The sequence below is a fragment of the Lethenteron reissneri genome, chromosome 33 (assembly GCF_015708825.2).
Source record: "Lethenteron reissneri isolate LAM-NWPU_2019-01 chromosome 33, ASM1570882v1, whole genome shotgun sequence".
Classification (NCBI taxonomy): Eukaryota; Metazoa; Chordata; class Hyperoartia; order Petromyzontiformes; family Petromyzontidae; genus Lethenteron; species Lethenteron reissneri.
This window is the reverse complement of record NC_083811.1, coordinates 2,950,661-2,976,658: the sequence shown is the minus strand read 5'-3', so window position 1 is coordinate 2,976,658 and position 25,998 is coordinate 2,950,661. Positions and strand designations below refer to the sequence as shown.

At 47.6% G+C, this 25,998-nt stretch overlaps 1 protein-coding gene across 10 annotated transcripts in view; it reads right to left on the bottom strand.

The window, feature by feature from the left end:
• Positions 1–25,998, bottom strand: part of LOC133350176 (diacylglycerol kinase zeta-like) — a 284,717-nt gene that overhangs the window by 24,331 nt on the left and 234,388 nt on the right. For all 10 annotated transcript variants that reach the window (XM_061564248.1, XM_061564249.1, XM_061564240.1 and 7 more), the window contains 2 exons: positions 18,748–18,788; positions 16,087–16,259 (listed from right to left, as the gene is read on the bottom strand). In XM_061564248.1, the coding sequence (XP_061420232.1) occupies positions 16,087–16,259; positions 18,748–18,788 (214 nt within the window). The remainder of the gene's footprint in view (positions 1–16,086; positions 16,260–18,747; positions 18,789–25,998) is intronic.

Sequence of the window (25,998 nt, the reverse complement as noted above, 5' to 3'; positions counted from 1 at the left end):
CCGTAATGCCCGTGTCAGATTTCCCCCCCCCCCCATCTCCACCCAGAAGAGTGGCGGGAGGGAGGAGGCGTAAGGGGTCGGTGGAGGGGTATAGGTCCTGATGTACACACACGCGACACTGTCTTCGGTTTAGAGTTGCCAACCAAGCGCCTGCTGACCGAGTGGTGTTTGACCATTTGCAACAAGAATAATGACGCTTATAACGCGCCAGATTTTGCAGACAAGTCAACTGGATTTAGTCCGAAGGAATACAAAAGCTATCCCTCCCCTTTATCCAATCTTTACATTAATAAACAAGTGCGTCATCAAGCAGACAGGCACTCATGCACGGAGATTAGCGGTTTCCAGATAGGGCGCAGTTTACATTGTACACGATGGGCACTGATGAAATGAGACAAAAAACCAGGGGCAATGCAAACACAGAGCACTTAAGTGCATCCGCGGGCCTAAAGCCGACAGCTGTTTTTGGTGACGCCATGGTTTTTTTCCCGCTATTGTGCGAGTGGGACTGATCTGTCCGTCATAGCCGTACGCACACACCCACACGGCATGCGCGCACCCACAGTGCATGCGCGCACACACACGGCATGCGCGCACACACACGGCATGCGCGCACACACACGGCATGCGCGCACCTACAGAGAACGCGTGCACCCACACGGGGCATCACGTGACACCCAACGCTTGTGCCAATGCTAGAGCAGAAATGCCACTTGTTGGGGAGCGCCCTCATCGAGCGGTGGATGAAAAGGGCATTGTATTGTCATTAAACTCGTTATGAACGTGCAACAAAAAATAAAAAAAACCTTCATCAAAAATGAGCACTTTTAAGAATTATTTGAAGGATTTTTAGAAACGAAAGAATAAATTGTTTGTATGATCCAAGACGTTGTCCGTGATCTCAGCAGGAGCAGAGGCTGAATAGCGGTCACTGGCGGATGAGCCAGTGGGTGGGCAGAGAACTGATAACAGACATCGTGAGCATAGCGGACACACACGCACACAGCCATTTGGCACGCTGCGTCTTGCACTGCCCGTGCATCGCCATTGCTGCCATCCTGGCTGAACAACGACGACGATGCAACATAAACAACGTGACGCGCTCCCCCTCACTGCGAGTGTTGTCGTCGAGCATTCCATCATCATCAGCATCAGCCATGATCTATCCACTGCTGGTTAAAGGCTTTTCATCTCTCACGGTCCTGCGATGTAACATTCATTCAGTTGATTTTTTGAGTAAAAACTCGCCCCCACTAAAGAGGGCATCGCAATACTTTACAGGATGCATTAAACGAAGGTAGTCCTCCTACCTATAAAATCAAGACACATGTAAAAATATAAAAATGAGAGGATTTACTCAAGGAAAAGCTAAAAGAAAAAAAGTCTTGAACTGTTTGTTCGGTCTTCTTGGTTCTTTCGGTAAAGTCACGTAGAAGGGAAGTAATAAAATAATAAAAATAGAACATAATTAAATTATTTTTATTATTTAATTACTTCCCTTCTACGTGACTTTACCGAAAGAACCAAGAAGATGAATCCCTGCAGTCACGAAAGCTTTAAATCGAAATGTTTGTTCGGTGCTCGGAGTCTATCTGAGGGCCGGCAGAACAGAGTTCTCCACATCTGAGGCACCACACTCGAGAAGGCCCCGACTGCGACCACTACCGCCCAGCGTAGAATGAAACATCCTAGGTTGAGTTCGCAGGACCTGGCCCGAGGAGCGTCCCATCTAGAGGACCTGCACACCGGCCGATTCTCCACGGTGGACGTCCTCTCAGCCGCGTTTCCTCGCCCTGGTGGCCACCGCTGGTTGGGGTCTACCACTGACCACCACCATCCCCGCTCGCCATGGCAAGGCCTGCCCAAGCACACTCACTTTACTTAACAATGACTCTAACTTGCCTACTTGCTCAAATCCTCGGGTGCCTTCGAGCATTATTGGTGATAGGTAAAATAAATACATTTTCTGTTCCACGGAAAAATCAGAGATTTTTAAAGTCAAATCAGTTTTTCCAGACTTATGTCAACCAGGCATGTAACAATACATTAGCCTAAACTGTACAGAGGAATAATAAACAATAATAATAAACAAGCAATGAATACCAACGATAGGGTAAACATTTGATGAAAAAATATTTATTCTGGAATCGAATTGCAAGAGTCAAGAATCGTGACAATAAAATTGCCGGGGGAAGTTGAGAATCGCTACACGTCATGCGTGCACGCTGAGCCCTTTCTCAATCCACTGCTGAATGAGGGCCTCCCCACGGCAACATGTGTCGTGGGCGTTATTTAATCATACGTCATTACGTGAGCCTATAACAACTTTGTTACGAACGGAGGTCACCCATCCACGCACTATCCAGGATTAGGTCAGCTTAGATTCCGAGGTCTGACAAATTTGGGACACACTGCTGGTGATTTTGTCATCTGGAAATGTACAGCTCGTTTTGAAGGCCGGACCGTGGTTTGAGTTATTTGCGGAGCCAATTTGGAAAGCTTTTTGAGGACCCTTTTCAATGCCAGAGTGGAACCACAATCCAACAAATGCTACCAGCCTGCCTGACAGGTGGCCAACTGCCATCAGCGCGTGTCTGCGTCGGATAGGCAATTTGGCACAATATCTTACACGTTTCCCTCCCACAGAGGCCACGTTGTATACGTTTAGCGCCTACGTACGCCGTAAATACACTGCAAGCCAGGTGCGTTGTTCGCCTTGGAGCATGGCACACTACTTTTCACGTGCGGTATCTAAAAAAGGCCTTAGTGCAAATATTCCCAAGTGATTGAATACATGAACTCGTCCTTATATAATACAAAGTGTATTTTAGTTTTTTTACGCAGTAATAATTACATTAATGCGGGTCTGTGATTCAACGGTTGGGGAGGCGAGGGCTGGCGGATCACGTGGAGATTTGTGAGATTCCCAGATGGCAGTACAGCAAAAGTGGATGTAATGAAACTGTACGGAACTCTTGAGTGCTCTCCCCCTTGTACGAGTTGGTTTTCGTCAGGCACATGGTGGATAGCTACCACAAGCCAAAGGCTAATTAATGGATATGGTCAAACATGCCATTTGCAGGACCCTCCTGAAACGAGATGCCTTGTAACCCAATGAGATTTTCCTGGATCAACAAGGGGCATGCTTTTTATTACTACTCCCACTACTACTTCATTACAGCAGTGTGCCGAAGGCAGAACACAATGAAGCCAGAGTCATCAGCCCCAATCGCTCAAATCCTAAGAGTTGGCCACAAGCAAAGACTTGAGAGCTCCTTTTCCTCTGGCCAACTTTAAGCTCGAGGCTTTAAGGGGTCCTGAAAACAACAGCGGAGTGCCAGCGTGCTCGCTCGCTCGCCTTCCCCACTCAAACGGGCGCACGATGACGGAAAGGGACGGAGAAAACGAGAGTTGTACGGCGGCGTCCATTCTCATTTTCCAGATCGGGTTGAAATATTTATGTCGTGGCCGTGCAGTGGTTAGTGCACCGTGCTCTGAATCCGGCAGCTGTGAGTTCAAGTCCCGGGCAACGCCTGACAGCATTGGTGAGCAATATCCGAACCGGTCCTGGGAATACCCCACCACCCTTCACCAGCTCGCCTTGACCAGCGTGGTGAAGTATGGTTGAGCAAAAACAACCCCCATTATCTAAACGGCGCGTGGACGCCTTCATCAACCGGACGATTGACAAATGCCCGTACAAGTTGAATTGGAACCTTTATGCGAAGAAATGTAATAGCACCACCACAATAGCGTAACTGGATGACTAGTGGGAATGTCCGTTCATTCGCAGATGAGGATAAACAAAACACTTTGGCAGGGTATGGGAAAATAAAGAGTCTGAAGCGGATAAAGAGAGAAGGAAAAGCATTTTAATGTAAACATTCTATTTAGAATCAATAAATGTCCAAATGATGGGCCACTTTGTTGAGCTATCGTATGTGGCCAGGTCGCTCAATACCGCAGTGGGCTTTGCCTGGTAGGATGGGGATGGGTTTAGTTTTTCAACGGTTTTACTTAACTTGACTCCTATGTTTGTCGTGGTCAAATCTTGTAATCAAAATTGAGTCTACTTCCTGTTCAATCAATTAAAAATTTTGCACACGTACTCAGATTCGGTGACAACGCATGCCTGTATCAAAATCGGCATCAATTAATAAATTAATTCGCTACTTTAAAGCAATTTTCTATATATATTTGTGTAGGTAAAATAACGCCGCGGTCCCTCAACTTTCGAATCGCCTGCTCCGTGAGAACGAGTTACAGACGTAATCTATTAATTCAAGTAAGCGTTGATGTGGGAGAGGCGCCGCATCATTGACGTACTTCTCGACCGTGAGTTAAACGAAGTTGTTAATAAAACCGTTGTTTAAATATAACATTTTTAAGGAGTTTATATTTGTATGTGTTCGTGTCATTTGTTTGTCTTTTTTGTACTTTGCACTACTATAACTTTTTTGGACTATTTGCTGTAACCTTCTTACCTGCCCTTACTGGACATCTGCGACAAAGAACGTCAAATATTCCACCAGTAGAAATAAATATTCTGATTTTGATTCTGAGATGGAGCGATGAAATCAGCTCATTTGCAGATGTTAGTATAGGTGGATATGTTCATCGCAGGATTATTTTCACAGAAGGCGATGACTAGGGGGGAGCCCTCCTTCCAGCAGTGGATTGATCACAGCCCCCGCTGCCACGGCCAGCAACAAATGTCATTTATTTCGGTGGTGAGGGCTCACGCGAGAGCTCGGGAAAGGGAAGACTCGGGCGAGCAGAGCCTTGGGAATCTAATTCTGAGCCCTGCTGCAATCTGCCCCGCAAGGCGAATGTGCCGACCTGCAGGACTCGCGGTGCCTCTCATGCAAACTGTATTCTCGGCACACCAACACACTGCAACGCACTGCAACGTACTGCATCGCACTGCAACACAAAGACAAAACAAAGACAAAGATCCCCCGTACAGCCTGAACAGCCTCTTGGGGCAAGTGCTGCGTGTGCCTTGCGACAGTCCGTTGTTGAGGAACCGGAGTGAGCTGACTTAGTCACCGTTTGCCCCTCTAAATATGTACGTACTATGTACATTAAGTCTAGTGTTGTTCTCCTTGGATGGGCACTCACTCTCCTCTGCTGACAGCATAGTTTAGAACTCCCTTCCCCAGTCATCCATGCTGTTGACTCACTGCCAGGCTCAAGACCTTCCTTTTTTCCTCTGCCTATGAACGACTGCCTCTTCTCTCTGTAAAATAAATATCACTGATGTAGAGCTCTGCAGAGCGTCTTGGGAAGCCGTCACATTTTGACCATTTAAGTTTGAATCGATATAGCCAATGCTTAAAAAATAATAAGTTGTCTCGAGGCTACGGTCCTCTACACAAACACAAAAATAAAACCCAGACACAAATTTGGTTCTAAATTCAACCGCATTTCACAGAGGAGGATGCTGCCGGAGGGGAATGAAGAGGTGCTCACGTTGCTTACATGAATAGAAGAAGGAATATTCTTGTTGCCTCGAAATTCTTCAGTGTTGCCACACACACGGGACACTTGATGCAGCGTGAGGCTCGGTGGAACCCCCATCACGCCCACCCGCCCCCCAAAATTACCCCCGTACTCCGCGCGGGATCCTTAACACATCGCGAGGGGCGGTGGATACTCGGTGGCGTGGAAACACAAGCGCCGCGGGATCGCATTATGGACGGGAGGGCATATACAAACGTCACAAAACGTCGCAGACCTTCCATCCAGCAGGGCCCGTGGGACGCAGCCGCGCGGGATGACCACAGCCAGCGGAATTCCCGTTACGCTCGGCCACCCACCCAGTCCCATGCTACCCCCCCGGCCACCCCTCCTCGCCCCTCCCTCTCCCCCTCCTTTGTTAAGGAGCCACCTCCAGTCTCAATGTCCTGCACCCAAAGTCCTACTTCCAATAAGCGCGATGGATATCTTTCGGAGGGTGGGGGGGTGGGGACCATGAACATTGACCAGATCACCTGGAATTCATCGGAACTCGTCCCACCGTAAAAGCCAAGCAGGTTTCAAATGGGATACTGCTTGGACAGACGACGATGATGCGCGATAGGTTCGTATAGGCTGTGGGGCTATGTGGTGTGCAGGAGAGGGCATTATGGAAAACATCGCCATTGTACAGTACTCTACTTTTACGCTCCGAGATCTATGCTACCCTCGCCTTTCACAAACCCACACTGAGCGACGTGGTGAGGTATGGTCGATTAATCCCCACGATCTGCACGGTGTGGTGGAGGTGCCCTCATCCGGCAGTGCATTCAGAAAGCGCCTGTACATGTGCATGTATTTGTTTACGGGTGTACCATTTCTTCTGTTCGTAAGTGGATCATCATCGTATAGCATGGGATAACTGGGTGAGTTGAGCACAACATTCGAAATCTAAATCGGATCTGCGGAAATGTAATAGGATCAGAATCAGAACTGAGATAATGATTGATGATTATGATGACAACAATAATTTGTTTCTGAAACGATCAGAACAATGTGGTAAGGCCTGAACCTTGCACGTTGAGGATGTGTGCATGTAAATATATTGTAATATGACAATGCATTCTGATTTAGTGGCTGTGACTCATTGTGAGTAAAATAATTTATTTGGAGCCAAACAGCTGAGAACAACGGCGTCTTTGTCACGTTCAATAAATAAAAGTGTTTATTGCTCTAAGCCAGGTTTAAACAAATCAAACAGTCGTGTAAATGTCTATACATTTGGAGATTATCAAATTGTGTCATTTACACCACTTCAAATGTGCTGCTTTACCAGAATCGGCTTTAAATGTAGCAAATATAAATAAGCGATAGAAGCAGCACGCAGCCACGGCGCCACATCTGTTTCTGAAATTGTTTGAATTATTATTTATCATAAAAATACGAACTTTTTTCCACCCTAATTTTGGTGACCACAAAAAAGTCTGCCCCTTTTAAATCGCTTCTACGGCAACATTTTGCAAAAAAAAGAACTTAGAATTTTTACTTTCAATTGAAAAAAATTACTTATAAAAAAATAGATCTCATTGTTTTGGCTACGGTGCAAGTTTCCCCAGATTTTTTTTTATTCCAAAATCTGCTCTGGTTTGTATTGAAGATTTTTTTTAAGTCATGTTTTTTTAAACAATTAAATATGTCAAACGTTACAAAATTAATCAGAATAAAAAGACTTCTACCTCATTAGATAGCATAATTCCTACGGCTAGTAAAGCTTATCCAGTGAACGATAAATTAATCTCGCTGTCTAATTAAATGGCGATAAATAACGCAGCAAAAACTACCCGAAGGGGCTGGATTCTGTGCAGCAGCGGAGAACCATTTCAGGAATGCTTCAGACAATTAATCCTGCAGGAGCCCTTAAGTGTCCGTGCACATGGGTGGTTTAGACAGCCGCATAGTGTCTGTCGATGTGGGGGTCTTCGACAGCTCAGTGAGGAGGATTAAGATAAGGTAAAGGTGCAGCCCTGAAAATGCTTTCGCTCAAGCCACTGCTGGCAGATCCGACCGTGTCCGTCCAGAGCTCACTGAGCTGCATTGGCATCCCGTTGCCAGTTGGCGAATGCATGCATTATCATGTCGCACACTCATTACACACAAAGTGCTCGCCACAAACGAACCACAATACCTTGCTGATCTCGTCAAGAGGCATAAACAATCAGGTGAACTCCGGTCATTCTAAACAGCGGGCTTTTGGCTGGCACAACCCACCTCGTTCGCTTTCAGATGCGCTTCTGCGGCCATCTGGAACGCTCTTCCTTTCCGATATGAGGAAGCCACTGGAGCGATGCACTTTAAAATCTCGACTGAAAACGAATTTATTGAAAACTGCTTTTTGTAGTCAGTTTATTGTCCTTCCTCCCGCACCTCCGATTCTCGCGGTTGGCGACACACGTTGAGAAATAAGTTGAGCATACATAGACTCGAAGGGTGTCTCGAAAGCCTCCTCGAGGAGGGTACTTTTGACCTCCCCCTTCACACTGGCCAGACGTCTTGGAAGAGGTGGGCGTACCCACGCTTCACCCCACCGCGCACGACCAGCCAATCGGCTCGCTGCGGTGATTACCCGAGGGCGAAGGGAAGAAGGAGGAATCGGAAAGTAGAGTCAACGCACCGAATCAGAAGAGGGTCAAGATGGGAATTTGTGATGCTGGTATTTTGACAAGCACACTGACATAATAATCAATGCCACGTCAGCTTGAAGCGCGTGAGAAGACTGGGCGACATAGCAATCTTCCTCGGGACAAACTACATCAGGGATTTGCTTCAAACAGCATATTTTTTCACGGTCTAACCACTTTATCGCACTGTTCAGTTTCACCAATTAAAAATTCAGTTGATCTGAGATCGAAGCGACAACAGAAAACTGTTTGAACTGGGAATCAAGACTGAAATTACAAAAAGTTACAAAATGCTGTCACTGCTTAGCTCTCAGATGTGAGTTGTAGCACGTATCGTTCTGCATGATGCCTGACATTCCACTCCATGTGCCGGGAGTCACGTGTGGGTGCCAGGGTGGTGAGATGTTAACTACCCCGCCTGGTATGTCGTGGGTTCGATCCTGACCATGTCGCCTGTATATTTAGAGTTTGCATGTTCTCCCCGTGGTCGCGTGGATTTTTCCCCGGGTCCTCCGGTTTTTCCCTCCATATTTAACAACGTGCGTTTACAGTACTTTGCTGCTGTAAATGTTCACGTGATGATAAGCCACTTCGTTGAACTACCATTGTGGCCAGGTACCTTCCGTAATAAAGAGCTATAATAGCTCAGTGGGCCTTTCCTGGTAAAAATAATAATTAAAGTTTATTTGCTCGGCACAATGTCGGCGAACATCGCGTGCCGAACAAACAAGCGGCACGACCCAAGAAAAAAGAAAATCCATACTGCGTCGCGTGTGGCACAACCACGAAAATCGTCCGCAAAGCACTCTTCCCGCTGTTGTTCAAACTGTCGGTCGAACCAAGGCACGGCATTTCCAATTAAATTTCGGTGTAACTTTGCCAAGAAATAAATTTAGCATTTTGAATGAAAAAAAATAAGAGAAAAAGTTCGGCGTTGAAGTGTACAGCGAGAGAGAGAGGCCTCATTAAATACAGCCCCATGGAAGTGCTTGTGATGTGAAACCGCAGCTTCCACACAGCACCCTCGTGCACACCAGATTTTCTCCATCACCATTATCTTCCTGGCACTCGTCTTTGCCTTTCTTGTAATTTGCCATCAATTCCATGCAGTGCATTTGTTCTCCACTTTTCTTAAGAACAGCGGTGCAATAACGCCGCACTTTGTAACACCATTAACCTTTAAAAAAACAGAAGAGAAATAATAATATACAAAAATAAACACCGCGAAGAGTGAAGTGATTTTTGCTGCCTCACCATCCATCTCCACGTACCCCTCCTGCTACCCAGAGCCACAACCATCCAACTCGACACATGTTGGATTTGTATTACCTACCCATGGCAGATAACAGTGAACGGGTGTGGCAGACGCCACAGCCGACTGAGTGATCTTGCGCAAAAGCTCCGAGATGAAACGCAAATTAGTGGCAAGAAGAGCGGGAGGAGAACGGGCTACAATGGTCGCAACGTGGCGTCCTTCAGCCGAACCCGTCCACCTTGCTGGTGACACGGCCACCAGGCTAGATCGTAACACGCGCAGGCTGTTTGACGAATCCGTTTCTCGCCAAATTTGAGCTTCGCACGGCCACATGGAATGACACATTAGCGCAGAAAAGGGGGCTTACTGGAGCTGTCTGGGGCTGAGCTCTGGAAATGATTGTCCTAATTCACTGCACCCCGCCCCCCCCCCCCCCCCCCCGGCCTTTCTCTGCCGCTGCTGTCAAGGGCATAGGCACGTGGAAGTACGAATGGAGTGCTGGCACATCCCGGAACCATGTTCACAATTGCCGTTGTATTTTAAGAGACGAAGCATTCATTTGTGTCACGGTGGAAAACGGTGATGCTGCTTTTGAGCGAAACGGTGAGTATCGTTTTAGACATATCGTGACACCTGCAACGGGTTAACATTCCAGGGGAAAATGAGCCAGACGATGAGAATATAATTTGAAATATTTGTTTTGCCCACGATAATACATTTCAAGGCAATGACAGCCCACACATTAATAACTCCCACTTAGAGCACGTCTGTCTCCAACTCGTGGAAATATCTTCTCACGGAATGCTTTTGAAAATAAATTAAAAAGTGAAGCGCGTACGGACACACTCAACGTATCGCTACGTATAGCAGCTTTGAGAATCGAGGGCTCTTTATACCCCCCCCACCCACCTCTAAAAACTCTGTCCGCACTTGAGCTTAAAGACGCATGCGTGGGCATGTTGCAAGGAGACACAGATTTTGCTCTGGCACGCGACATCTCGGGATCTTTTGAGGCCATCAGGACGAGCGGCCACATGTCTGTCGCACTGGCAACGCTCGAAGGAGGTGAACGCCGTGAGAGGAAAAAAAAAGTGTTGCTTCGGAAGCCAAACCACCGCTCGCTCGCAGATAAATCGTCACGCAGCACTGCAACGAGCGAACGCGACGGCGCTGAGCCTACACGCGTAGATTAAAACAACGCGCATTTCTTTAGGTGTGCTCACAAACAGCGGGCAGCCACAACTGTCACCAGGGGTGGATCTAAAATATCAAGCATTTTAAGTAGGGCCCTACATTAGTAAACAAAAACATTCATAAAACATACATTTGCAGGGTGTCAAGGTGGGGGAGGCAAGAGGCGATTGCACCCCCCCCCCCCCCATATTGGATTCGCCACCACCTCCCACCATGGCTTGTCATATGACCACCACATTGCATGTACAATGCTCTCTTGGCCTTGTCTAAGCCACCAGCTCGATAGAACTGAACGTGCGGTCGTATGGTATCGTTGTTTCAATCTGCAACTCAAAACAAGACTTGAATAATTTGACCATCCCAACGGGGCAGCATTGAAACACAGAGACAGCTGTAGGCTGTAGGCTGTCTTCTTGGTTCTTTCGGTAAAGTCACGTGACTTTACCGAAAGAACCAAGAAGATGAATCCCTGCAGTCACGAAAGCTTTAAATCGAAAAATAATAAAATAATTCTCACGACGTTTCGGCCACAACGCAAGCAGCTGTCCTCACGTGAAGAACAGGTCTGTCACCTGAGGACGGCTGCTAAAATAAAAAACAGAGCCTGAAGTTTATTAATTTAACTTTTTATTATTTTATTATTTCCCTTATACGTGACTTTACCGAAAGAACCAAGAAGATGAATCCCTGCAGTCACGAAAGCTTTAAATCGAAAGCCGTAGGCTGGTTTCGTTTTTAATGAGGACTCATCAGCACAGTCATCAATCTTGCATTGCCGCCATCTCTCTCTGGCAGGACACATACGTTAGCAGAGGGCTTACCACTACAGTCTACAGTATGGTGGGGGGGACCTCCCATTGGTGCCCGCCTGAAGTAAAACATAACTCAAACCCTACGCGTTCTGTTAACGACGAGGGAACCCATCACCACATGGAAAGAGGCGACTTGGAAACGCCGCCGACCGAGCCGCTTAAACGAGGCAAGCGTCGGCAGCGAATGCAACAGAGGGTTGAGAGTGAGGGGAGATCTCATTAGGAGCCCACAGCAAAGGCTAGATGGGCAGAGAGGCGTGGGCGTGCATCGCATCACACAGGGATGCAGTCGTCCCGGCAGGGAACGTCTGACCCCGCCGGTAATGAGAGATGATTTGGGCCAATGGCTTGGCTAAAATCCATGCACAAGCCGAGATGCTCTCACCGCCAGCGTAAGGCACCCCCCGATCTTTCATGTCCACTCTCAACGGCTCATTTTACAATGATAAATAATGGATGAAAAGGTTTTATTTTGTCTGTTTGTCCGCCTTGCTTATATTGGCTTGCAAAACATATGAATAATAAAGCCTTTTTGAAATGCAGAACCATCATTTGTGATTTTATGACAGGCAATGTTGTTGTTCTTTTTCATCATAATGGATAGTGTGCATTGAAGCTGGGGGGAAAAGTCAAGAAAATTAGCAATATGAAGAGAGGAAAATGCCAAACAATCCATAGAATACTGTACTATAAAATAAATGTATTTACCAGGTAAGGCTCACTGAGCTTTAGAGCTATTTTAAAGTAGCAACCTGGCCACAAATGATCGCTCAATGAAGTGGCTTATCACGTAGAAATTTATAGCAGCTGAATACTCTAAACGCGCTATGATTCTAAATGTGGAGGGAAAAACCGGAGGACCTGGAGAAAAATCCACGTGACCACGAGGAGAACACGCAAACTTCAAATATACAGGCGTCAGGGTTGTGATAGAGCCCCCGACCTCCTGTACACCAGGCAAGGTATTTAAAGTCTCAACTTTGTAAAAAGAATACGTGAAGAAAAGAGTGAGAAAAGACATCGGACTGCACAACAGTGAAGTGATTGCAGAGACCACAACAAACAATGGGAGCCGTAAAAATAGAAGTCGAGGATTGATACATCGCAAAAAGTAGCACTTAAGACGTCAGGATGGAACCCTATTGCACGATAGAAACAGAATAATAAAAACGAGCGGAGGAATGTTATGAATATATCTATGGAAAAAATAATCATACGCCCCAGGAAATGAATCAATTTTGTGAGAAGGAAATTCCAGACATCACACTTGAAAAAGTAACCACTACTCTTCTCAGTATGAAAACGAAAGGGGGGAGGGAGGCTTGTGGATGAGATGGAATAAACTGTGGACATCGTGACAGAAGGGGGACCAGATGTTATAACAAAGTTATCAGTGGAAAGTTATTGGTGGAAACAGCTCCACGAAGTTTTAGCCTGTTATAAAACAGAACTGAAGGACTGTATAGAGTTACGTTGGGATGTCTCTAGCTGCAAGGGTTAAACTGTGTAGGCGTTTAACGATCGTAATAAAAACTGTATGCAAGTGAAGAATAGGCGGGGGTATAAAATGTTTGTTAATTTTGACATGTTATCAGTCGGTAAAGGGCCTATAACAACTACGTTGATGAATCTGAGCTTTCGTGGAGGCATTTCGATCCTATTTCGCACGAACTAACAAAGCCACCCTTCACTCTACATTTCTTTCACTAAGCACCGCTATGGAGACACGTATTGAACAGGCATCAGGGGACTGAAGAAAATACAGCCAATATCTGAATCTTATCCACATCGATACAAGGGACAGCTTTCCAGAAAGCAACCAACCATCCATCCAATTACACAGCCCTGCCCTTTTGCTCAGATCTCCTTCATTTGCCGACGATCTGCTAATCGGTTTCTGGAGGACGGTGCTTACAAACCGCGGCGCGTGTCCCAGCGTCAAATGCGTCAAACGTTCAACGAATGCGATTCAAAGACAAAGATTGGGGTTAATCAGAAACCTACAATAGACACGCCTTTGAGCAGTCGTTTGCCATCACTGTGGGTACCAAAAAAAATACAAAATAACAATTATATTTTTTATCGTGTTTGCGTGTGCGTGCTGACTGCAGCACAGGCGCACGGTGACGGAACTCTGCAGTAAAAAAACTGGAAAAGCGCAAAAAAGCACGGAAAGATGCGTGCTCGGATATTACACCGACAGACAGAAAGCGGAACACGTGGAAACATACGCAGGTGAATTAAATCATCCAAACCGTAACAAAACAAAATCACGTGGGCTTTAGGGAGGCTGTGTCGCGAGTTGGAATGGAAACCTGCCCGCGAGAGCGTCCACCGGGGAGACGGAGCGATGGAATCCGTTCGCGTGCGGGAGCTTCCGTGGAATATTACAGGGCAGGATCGTAAGAGGTGGCGGCTTCTCAGGGCAGCCTTCAACCAGCAGTGGAGTGACCATGGCTGATGATTATGAGAATGATGAGCCATTCAAGATTTTCAATTTTAGCTCAGACAATTTTTACTAGGACATGAATGCCAGAGATGCATTAATGTCTCTCCAGATTGCTCTCTGGACTCTTAAGCCAAATTGCCTTGACTAACTCTCAGCCAATTCTTAAGGGGGGGTTGCGGGTGGGCGGGTGATGGAATAGGCAGTCTCACTTGAGTGCATGAACGTACCACAGGCTTACTGGCACGGAATACTAACGAACACGCATCCAAAGGGCGTGAAAATGACCACGGGTGGATATTATGTTTTTCAAGACCGCGAACAAGTTTGACGAAGGAAAAACACAAGCAAACTTGCCAATTGGGTACGCGCGCACGTTCTGCGAGCGTGCGCGCACGAGGCGACGGGGGAAAGAAAACGACTAAGCGCTCCGTTGTGCCGCTCCATAGCGGCGGTGGCGGCGGCGATGAAAAGCGGCCACGCGGAAAGGGTGGCCGAGGAAACTCCACTTTTATAGCAGGGGTGGGGAACCTTCTAATTTACCGATGGCCCAACAGGGCTTTCAAATGCCTTTGGCGAGCAGCCACACACATTAACGCAAAAACAAAGACGGAGATCTCCCGTACAAGCCTGGAACAGACTGTTGGGGCCAGTGCTGTTAGCGAGCACCTATGAAGGCCGGCACGGCACACGAGGGGGTGGGTAGCCAACGTCACGCCCGGCCGCAATTGTCTCCCAAGTAGTGATGTGTACACACTGCACTAGGTGCTCATTTGAGGCTGAGTAGACCTAGGGGAGGCCGAGGACCAGTTAAAATAATCGTCACTGAGTGTTGGCCGTGAGTGTGAACAACATGAAGAAACACACACACCCTGTAGTGACTTCTGAAAGGAAAACTTTTAAAACACAGTTGTTGCCGGGTCGAAAATATTCCCCCTCTCGTAGACGATTTAGTGGGCGGGGGGGGGGGGGGGCTAAGATTCTTGCAGTGACGAGTAAATATCGTCTTGTGGGCCATTTCAAAGTGTTAGGCCTCACTAATGTGGCCGGGGCACGTAACGAAGTCACGGGGATAACGGATTTCCCGAAGGGTGTTAGGTCTGATGCCTCTGCCTGAACGTTAGCAGTAAACGTGGACATTTTCACGGGACATAAAGGGCAACTCAATGGCAGCCCAGCAGAGAACACATAGAGTTTGCTTGGCCAACTGTTTGTATTTTTTGAGGAAAATAATTTTGTCTGCAGCGTCAACAACAACAAAAAACACGCGAAGGTTGTTTGCAGCGCAGGCCTCATTTTGATCATGATATTCTACAGTTCTTGCACAACCCACCATTGAGGCTTCCCCACACCGTGTGACTGTACTTCACCACGCTGGTCATTGAGGGTTCGTGAAATGGTGCGGGGGCTATAACCAGTTTAGATATCATACTTGCCACTGATGTTAGCCGTGCCCTGGTATTTAACTCAGGTCATCCATCGGGTTCATAGCACAGTTCATGAAACCACGGTGCTGTCGCTACACACCAAAGCGTGCTGTATGTACAGTAAAAAAAACACATAACTAACGTACGGCTCTTTGTCAATGTCGATCCACTTCTGTATTAAGACTTCCCCAGGCCATGCAAGTCACAAGGTCTGCTTGACCATACCTCGAACGTGAAGGCCAGTATGAGTTTGGCAAAAGTCAGATTAAAATTAATTGCAGTCCACGATCCGGCGCAACAAAAAAATTTTCGTGGGCGGCTGCCAAAGACGTCGCATTCTCAATGTGACAAGTAAAAACCGCAATTTTTACTTTATTTTATTTCTTTTTTTCTTTTGCAAAAGCTTAAAACGTTTACGCCCAATAATTCCTCGTGTGTCAGCTGTGTTTTTGGTGAGGTTCTTATTTATTTATATATCTCTGTTGGGATAAGCTTTGATGCTCGCTAGATGGCTGAGCATTTGAGAGCTCTCAGTTGCCTCCCAGGGGAATGGAATTTGTGTGCAGTCAGGTGAGACGGCTTAGGGGGGGGGGGTGTGGGGGGAATGAACACCCGCTTTGTTCAAGCCCCCGCCAGCTCAGACATTAAGCCCTGGTACCGCAGAACCTGCACTTACGAGCGTACGGTTCTCAAGGTTTTTTCATGCTTACCTCGCTGCAAACGGCGGGCGCGATAAAGATAAAGCGAGCGGGGCGAGCGGCTCGGGCAGAGATGGACAAGGGTTGTTGTTTTTTTTGGCTTGCGCGACTCAACTCACCCTCCGGTCGTGGGTTCCACGAGGTCCGGCATGCCCGGCCCGGCCCCCGTCACGCCGCCGCCGCCGCCTCCGCCGGCCGACCCCTCCCCTGCGAGGCCGCCACATGTCACCGGCTCCGGGTCGAGCACAAAGAGCTCGTCCACAGAGGTGTCCACCACCAGGTGGAGGTGCTCCTGCAAGGCCCACAGCGCGACGGTCGAGTTGACCCGGTTCAAGAGGGAAAAATCGCGTGACGTCGCAAACGGCCGAGCGTCTTCAAGGGATTTTCTTTTTTTTCTTATAAATTCCCCTCCCCAAGTTTATGCCAACAGCGCTGTCGATACCATGCCACGTACAGCCCTTTTGTCACTCCACTTGTAGATGAGGGCCTTCTCACACGGTGTGGGTCGTGAGGGTTATTTGACCATACTCCACACTGATCGGTGAGGGTTGGTGAAGGCCAGAAGCAAAGACATGGCAGCATAATACACTCTTAGAATGGATTATTCAGCAACTGACCACTCTGATGCCCACAGTGTAGCCCCGCAGTAGCCGAGAACACCTGTATGTACGTTGTATGTATGTTGAACTTCTTTCGCACCATACGTAGCCAATCGTGCCAATCGGAGGTGCGGAATATCGAATCGGAAGGACGGAATCTTAATGCTACTGAATACACTTTCGCAATTGCATTCACGAGCTTATTAACCGCACCAGTAGCAAAGAGTTAACTGGCATAGCAATCAAAGCAATGTGTTTAGTCCTCAGACCTTGCACCCGCCAAATTAAGTGACAAACAAACATTTTAATAGTTTCATTTTTCTTTGCAGTCATTGGCAACCGTGCTAACAACGACAACTCGTGTCACACGAGAACCAGGCTAAACCGTGTGGCGCGCCTGGAATCGAACTTGGCACCTCAGAAGCGGTGGCTCGGTGCTCCAACACGCAGATTATGTCTTTCTGAGCCTTCGCAGTCGCCTCAAATACGAGAGGTAATTTCAACAGGATATCGGGATGTCCACATTTGCGAAACGTGTGCCCGGGCACGATGCCGAGTACGCAGAGAGAGGCGCCACCAAGGACCGGCGAAAAACATTTTTTGGGAGAAATGTTTTTTTTTTTTTTGGTACAAGCCGCAACCTATTAAGCATACATCAAATGTGAATACGTCTGTTTCATCTGCGTAGTAAAGAAAAAAACGCACAAAGCATTCAGTGGGATAACATCATAGAAGCGGCAAAAGATCACTTTGGTGACCTCTGCACTTGCCTTTACCGTCTGAAAAAATTCCGAATTTTAAAAGTCCCATTACAGGTGGGGGGGGGGGGGGGGCATTCCAATAGTGCCCCGGGGTAACGGCCAGATTGCGGTGTGCCAGTGTAAAGCACCCGACGCGTGGACAAAAAAAAAACCCTCCACGGTGGAAAAGTTAGCGTAGCGCTAATTGTGCTCGCCGCATACAGATTGTGCCGGCAAATGGCTATCAAGAGTAAAATGAAGGAAAACAAAAAACAAATCAGCACATCATCGTACCACATTATCACAACAGATGGCCTGTTTATGAAACGGTATTTTATTTTTAATATGAACGCCACTGTTCCGTCAGCATAGCTGATCAAAGCCCACAATTTGTAAATATTGCAATCAGAGTTTCTAAAAACACGACCATAAAGTGTTTAGACGCAAAGCCGCACGTTTGTTTTGTTAATGTGCCCCCTTCCCCCAGATTGATGCCGCGGCAGATCCATACAGTCAAAGAGCGTTACTGAAGCATTAGATCATTGCGGTCGTTAAAGAGAAGCTCATTCTTGCGATGAAAGCTGCCTTGCTGAGGGGCCCACAGTCCGCGAGGAAGCTGCCTTGCATTCTCCGCTGCTGCCCTCCGCGTCGTCTAGCAACCGCTATTTGAAACAGGCAGGAGGCTGGCCAGCTAAGGTCACCGATCAGTGAGGTCCTTCTATTCACCCAGCGAATTTGGGAAAAACAAGGCAGCATAGAATTCACAAAAAAGCTTTTCTTCAGAGTGGTTGGGCCTTCCTTGGCTCTTCTCGCAACAGAATTATGAATGCAGATCTTTGTCTTCTAAATGACCCGATTTCTAAAACATCTTTTAGAGGCGAAAATTAAAAAGCGACCACACTTGGTCTAAGAATGGGTCCGCATGCCACCCTGGAGTAAATGCCCTTCATTACGAGGCCCCTTAAACACGCGATCATGCGAGGAGTTTCAAACCTACAGGTCAACTATACAAATGTAGGATTACCGAGACATTAATTGTTAAGACTCCTCTCTATTATGAGTCAAATAAGCAATCCATGGGGCTTTAAACTGCGTTAATATTGATCCTTCTGTCCTTCCTTAATGGGGCAAACTCAATTCTCCTCCGCGCAAGTGCATTAGCCAACTGCATGATTTACAATTCAATTACAAGTTTTAGTGCAATACATTTACTGCCTCTGCCGCCGCCGTTGCCGCATTGGGGATTCTTATGCAGCTTAAACGATCTTCATGGTCACGTGCGGCGGGCCCAGCGATGGACATTTTTAATTGCATTCCACCCCGTCCAGTCTGTGCAGCCGCAACAAGATGCCAGACGCCAGAAAACGGCAGGTTTGCGAACGGGAAAATAAATGACAGCAGCATGGCCCGGCAAGCCGTGGGGCAAAGGAAAGTTACGTACCTGTGCTCTGTCTATCCGGAAAAAACGCTCGGCAGATGTGGCTGTAAAATAAACGACAAAAGTAACACACTTCAGTCAGGCGAGGCACTTGGGCACGTTTCTCTCAATTCGAGCCGCAGCAGCAGCAAATGTCCCCTGAAATTTGATTAACCGAAAAAAAAACAGCGGTATCACCCCGAATATCTGCCCTTATCCACAACCTTGTTTGCAAAGATTTAAATCACCTTAAAATAAAGTGGATATTTACGAGCAAATATTTTTACTTTTAAAGTTTCACTCAATGGGGTTTTTTTTTCCTCCATTGTGGGGCACAAACACAGAGGGCGCTAATGTCGAAAGCACTCGTGTGTCAGTGTGTACAGAGTGTCACTGTGTGCGCAGGCGAACGCACACTTGTGGCAGAACAAAGAGCAATAGACAAAGTACAGGATTTATAATGTACGTGAATCATACAAAAACATTAATACGGTAAACATACACGTATCCTGATGGGTGGCTCAGTAGCAGAGTGAGCGGCTTGCGGTCAGAAGATTGCGAAATCAGATCGAGGGTTGTGGATCGACACAGCCAATCATCCCTCCAGGGATGATAAAACGGTTACACCACTTTGTGGGGAAGCCAACAGTGGTTTTCCTATGGCAATTCTAGTGCCTGTCATTGGCATGTGAACAATTCCACCACTGACTCAAGGATGTGGTAATATTTTTTATTTTTTTATAGAGCGTCATTCGTGAAAATTGCATCTCAATACGATGGACACTCTTCCTGAAGCACTCGCATAGCTAGCAGACCTCGACATTGGCATTTAGCTCCTGGACGTATTGCCATCGCAAGAATAGATTACAGAACATACACAAATGGACGAGAACACTGCAGAGACACAAAACCACACACGTCCACGGGAACGGAAGTCAACAACATGGGGACCAGAAGGAGCGATGGGGGAACGCTTGAGCTCCTGGCAGGAGAAAATCCAGGGAATGATCACACATAGGCGGCAAAAACACCAGCTCCTCACATAGGCCAAGAGTGCCACCACCTCCTCCTGTGTGGAGTTTGAATGCGCTCCCCCTGTTCTGCATGGATCTCCTCCAGATTCAACGATTTCGTCCCATAGCTAAACAAAAAAAAACACCCGTGCAATGCAACTGGTAAGTGGCCTAAATGTCCGAATGCTCCACAAATTACCTGGAAATGACTCAATTGGAACCACACACAGCAGCAGCATCACCCCATATTGCAAAGACTGGACAGGACCCTCCTGAACAAGAGTCTTGAGACTCCGCAAAGCTTTCCCGGTAAAACATACGTCATAATCATAATAAAACACACCACAGATGTGTACAGGAGAACCCCAAGAACAACCTACGCAGTGGTATCAAGTGAGAGGGGCGTGCGATTTGTGAAATCCGTGGAGTGCCGTTCCATTTTTCAGAGCTTTTTTCGATCACTACCGGGAGTTTCCAATTCCTCGGGGACGAAAACGACGGGCGCTGGGGTCAAGATCGTAAATCACCGTGGGAATTCCCCATTTATCTGGACGACGCGCGGGCTGCCCCCGCATCGCCAAAATGCGGTGGGCATCGCGCGTGGAGAGAAATGCAAACCGACTCTGGTGAACGAGATCCGGTTGCTACCTCTGTGGTAGAAACAAAAACATAACAACACCGGGACGTATCATGGGGGAAACAGCAGAAGCGTATCTGACTTAACCAGAATTAGGGGAGAGCCACATGTATAATGCATTCCTCTCGTTTGCTCTGTTGCTGGCAAAAAATAATAATCGGGACGTTTAATGTCGCAAGAAGAATTAAATACATTTCTCCATGAGAAAATGGCTACCTCAAAAAATGGGACGATCCTGGGGGGAAAAAAACCCTAGCTCCACGTCGCAATAGCACACGCGTTGTGTGCTCAGGAAGCACTGCTCCCATCCCTGAAACAATTCACCCACTCGTCGCTGCTTAAAACAAAACGAAAAATTCTAAACAGTGGGGAAGATGGAAATAATTAAAACTTGGTTTAAAAAAAAAAACGGAACAGTGCGCGGAGTTAACAATGTCCCCATCTGCACCCGATCTTATTAGTAAACGATGGAAACAACGTTTGCTGCAGACTCACTATTAAACTAAACTATTTTAAATTTTACCAGGTATGGCCCACTGAGCTGTATATCTCTTTCTCAGAAACGACCTGGCCACAAATCATAGCTCAAAGGAATGGCTTATCACGTGGAAATGTATAGCAGCCAAATACTCCAAACACACGTTGATTCTAATTGTGGAAGGAAAAACCGGAGGACCCGGAGAAAAATCCACGCGACCACGGGAGAGAGAACATGCAAACTCCAAATATAAGGTATCGTCAGGGCCGGGATCGAACCCACGACCTCCTGCATATCGGGCGAGGTGGTTAACATCTCACCACTTCGGCGCCCTTAGTGCAGAATTATCCTGCGCGTCTCTACCGCCACAAAGCTTATCCCCAACTCGGGAAACAATTTGTGTCTCCGTGACGCCTCCGACGGAGCCATATGTCAAACTTCGCATCCTCGCTCACCGCCCGCAGGAACAGCTGTTTTTGAATTGGGAGGCAGTCAATAATTTATGTCCACTCTCCCAGTGCCGGGGCATCTGCTACAAAACAGTTCTGCCGTCTCTAACAGCCTCAGGGTCAGCCCATAAAAGGAAGCAAGAAGCCAGAATTACTGTACGCACTTAATGCCTCGCAGCCCAATGGCACTACGCGTGTAGTGGCACTGTGGGGAATAGGGCCGTCGCCGATGTTTTTGCTCAGCGCCAAAAAGAAGCACGCGAAAAAAGAAGCCATACTGCGCTGTCGTATTATTTCCCGCATCCAATTCTATTCTCACATGTTATGGCAGCAATGTGTTTGGGAGCTAAATTGCCAATGTCGAGCTCTGATAGCCAAGTTTCGTGACTGCAGGGATTCATATTCTCGGTTCTTTCGGTAAAACAATAAAAAAATCCAGAGAATTTTTTATTGTTTCATATTTTTATTATTTTATTATTTCCCTTCTACGTGACTTTACCGAAAGAACCAAGAATATGAGATAGAGTTTGTTTCGTGTTTCTGTCCCTACGTCGACGTAGTGCAGACCACAGTGGTTTATGATAGTCAATAGTTTGGGTTGCATGACCAAAGTCGCACCGCTGTGACTCGTCTTTAACGTTCTGTTCATCTACGATATGTTCGCATCGGCCTGTTAGTCTTCTGATGCCATTGATGTTTCTGCCAGCATCGAGGAATGTCAGAGGCACGGCTTGCGATGACGTTTGGGTCTCGAATGAAGGGTTTATTCTGGACGTCCAAGGACGTTCCATGCTGTTCGCTAGTAGTGCTCTTTCGGATCTGGCTGAGATTCTGGGATGGTGACAGCAGCAGTGCAATCCCAGAAAGGGGGATCGGGACTTGAGACTGCGGCGAAGTTCACTGTCGAGGTCTTCGTTGATGGGTAGTAGTTTTTTTTCCTGCATTAAAAGCCTACCATTCTACAAGAGTAGCACAAACTTCATCAAACACCGTACAACAACTCTTCAACCCTTCTCACTCACGCACTCACGCACACACGCAAGCACGCACGTGGACAAAAAGCTGCCCTTCTTTTCAAATGTCACGCGTAATGCCGCAATTTTATAAAACACACATTCCGCTTCGAAGTGGAAGAAATGTTAAGGAAGGCAACGCCTCAGAATTTGCTTTGACTTTGAGGTAAAACCAGTGCCGTTATGTTCTTTAAAAAGCCGCCATACGTAAAAATGTTACGTGCTCCGTGTAGGAAATACAACTGAGAAAAACACAAAGCCCAGCGACGTCACGCCATGGCAAATGGAGCGTCTCTTCTTTCCAAGGGAGTTCCTAATTTCAGCCTCAATAATAACGCCACTCACTTACCCATGGATTCTCACGTGAAATAATTTCGTTTCGATGAATTGCAAGCCTTAAAACAGGTCCAAATCGCCTACAGGGCCTACAATCATGGACTATAATAATGGTGACAATTATTTACCAAGAGTCTGAAGGACTCTTTTTCAAGAGAGTCTTACTACATTGGGATATTTGCCCAATCCCTTTTTTTTGCGTGTTTGGCTTCATGTTGGAAAGGAATCTGTAGTACCCAGAAGAAAGGGAGTGGCATGCAACATCGCCACCTCCTGGCCACAACATCCCAGACCCTGGCCTACAACACCCGGCAAGCTCGCGCATTGTTCACCCGTCCCAACACTATCCGACCTCAACCTTGCATAGCTTTACGAGATTTTAACAAGATTGGGTTGCATTCTGGGCAATTTGGCCGTACGTCTTTGAACATATACATAGCGTTTATTTTAACCGCATTTGTTAAAGCCCACACTGGCACGCTGTCAATCGGCATATCTTGACTGTGGGGGAGAGCGGGTGGGACGGGGCGGGTTTTGATGTCCGTGTGCAGAATAGGCTGAAAGAGACCCATTATTCCGCAGATATTATGGCTCGTCTTACACGTAATGGAGCTATTAAAGCGATCCTGACGACGCTCGTGCTTGACAAGGGGCGACAGTCACCGCTCGTTATTAAGCCGCGGAGGTCTGCGAATGCCTGCACGCGTGCACCGCACGTCAGTCGCGCGCGCTCGTGATGACTCGGGGCGAGAGCGACGCACGCGGGACATTTTTGCACGGCACGGAAATGGAAATCGAGGACGCGAAACGCACGGGGCTCCTCGGCAGAGGGAATCTCTCCACCGTCTCCCTGTGAACGTAATTAGCATACGGTCTAGACGTGTTTTTTATTTTTCTTGCAGACAACCGGAATCGCACACCTGTAATTGGCGACAGCAACAATCGGTGGGAACTGATGCTTGGTTTTACACTGTCTCTCCGCTCATCGATTGAGATGCTTCAATTTCATTCCTGATACATCAGCCCTCACGCGGTAACTCTTGGGGGGGATGTTTGGAAACACAAAGTAGTAAAAACGTGATGGTGTGTAAGAATAAATGTATTTAAACACGCGTGTGGGAAACAAAAACGGTGCCCGAGTGCCGGGCAAAGGAGGGAATGTAGACCAAAAAGGATGTTCACCGCTGGGATGGAGCTACGGAATCAGCAAAAGTGCAGGTGCTAGATGGATTGTTGAATTGCAAGACCACAAACCAATCAGGAAAGCATTCATCCAGCAGTGGATGGATCATGGCTGATGACGATGTGGTGTTTTGAACGCACACATATTATACACGTATGCATTTAACGATACAAACATTGACAACCATTTGCGAATCCACTGTTGGATGAAGGTCTCCTAGTCTCACATAAGTTACGGGATGAATGGTGAAGGCAGGGGCCAGGAACGGTTCAGATATCTGTGAAAAAATAGCATCATAAGCTCATCAGATGCTTCCAGTCCAGTATAAATAAAGGTATCACTCGTCACTGATGGTGACCATGGCCCAGAGTAAAACGCAGGTGGCCAGATCCATCACGTGGCTTTGCAATCTACTGTGCCGCCGCTCCAGTGGCGAGCGACATTTAAACCGTTCCCAGGACCTTCATCCCAATTCGCCAACCCAGTGCGGTGAAGTATCGTTGAACAACCCCCAAGGCCGGCACAAGGAGTAGCCTTCATCCAGCCGTGGACCAAATGGGCTAGAATAGTTGTATTTTATGTTGACATAGAACTTAGATAAACAATACGAGTTATTGGTGAAAATTAAAAATCTGTGGGTGGTTTGGAACCCAACAACGTGGTTTCTTAATGTTCACTCTGAGCAAAATATATACACACACATTTCTTATTGCTCGCTCGCGCGCATGTGCGTTTTGTTATTTTCTTTGTTTTTTTTATCGCTCCACAGCAATGTTTTGGCAGGAGAGGGCCGGATTAAGTCCTGTTCTATAAAGGGCACTGTATGATGTTTCGATTGTAGATTTGCCGTTTTGTCAAAAGTCAGACTCTAAAGCTGCGTGGAAAGCCTATCGCGTGCTTCTGACAGAAAAGCTTGCACGGACAAGGCAGACTTGCAGGCAGACTGGCAGGCAGGTGCAGAAACCCAAACGACTGCTCTCGACAGGGCCAGCAACTAACCCAGGGTTGCTTCAATAATTCCTTGCGGCCTCGCAAACATGCGCCAAAGCGGACAGGACATCTTGGACCGCGCCATTCAGAAACGGGGTCTGACGTGAATCGTTGAGGCGAGAATCACTGATGGAGCGGCGGCGGCGGCGGCAACAGCTTAGAAAGGCTTGACAAAGCAGAGCGGACGTGGGTGGATAATTGTTAATGAGATGCTTTTGCGAGTGGGCCACGCTGCACGTGCTGCTCATGCTAACGAGCTCGCGTCGTTGTGCTGAGTCCGTCGAGTTGCATGGGGAACGGCGAAGGAGGCGCGGCCCTAGGGTCGAGTGAGAGATCGCGGAGGGGCATCCTGCCATGGCACGCTCGTCAGACTGCGAGGGAAGAGAAGAGGAGGTGCTTGCAGTGCAGCACGAAATATCAGCGCAGTAGCAACATTCGCACGAGGAGAGGCGATCGAGGTGGCAAAGGTGCAGCCGTGCAATCACTTGCTTATATGACGGTTGGCAGAAGTGCCTCTGCTTGAGGGAGCTCTATAGAAGCCTTCTGGAGGGTCTTTGAGCCTGCTGGGTCCACACTGGCCTGACATCTTTATTGACGAGGTGGGAGAGAGCCCAAACTTTACACCACCGTGCCCGATCGCCTGACTCTGGCGTCCCCCCATAGAAACCGGCCGGGTGGGCAGAGCGGGCAGCCGGGACGGATGGTAAGAGGGCTTTGTCCATCATTGCAACTGCGACGCAGGCGAATCGAATACGAGCCGTGCGAACCACGACGCGCCAGGGCAGCAACCCCGCGGAAGGCGAAGCTTTGCGTCCTCACTGAGCGGCGACCCTGTATGCAGACGTCCCCAAGAAGCTGACGCCTTGGCCGCCAGCCGCGAAAAGCATCTTGCAGAGCCGGCCCCTCGCCTAACGAGGCAAATGCCGCGAGGCACAAGAGCTCTGAAGCACAGCCGCCTAACGAGCCCAATTCTCACGCGTCGCTCGCAGCTATTTTCATAACGAGGCGTCTTTAATCGCGATCTGTTTACTCTGGAAGATAAAAAAAAATCACGTAAAGTGGTCGTAACGTTAAGAGGCTGCGTTGTTTCGTGTCGGGGTGTTTTTCTCTCCCCCAAGTCACGGCTGTAGCGGCGTTGGAAATCGCACGGCGCGTGTAAGCAGGCCGTTAATTATT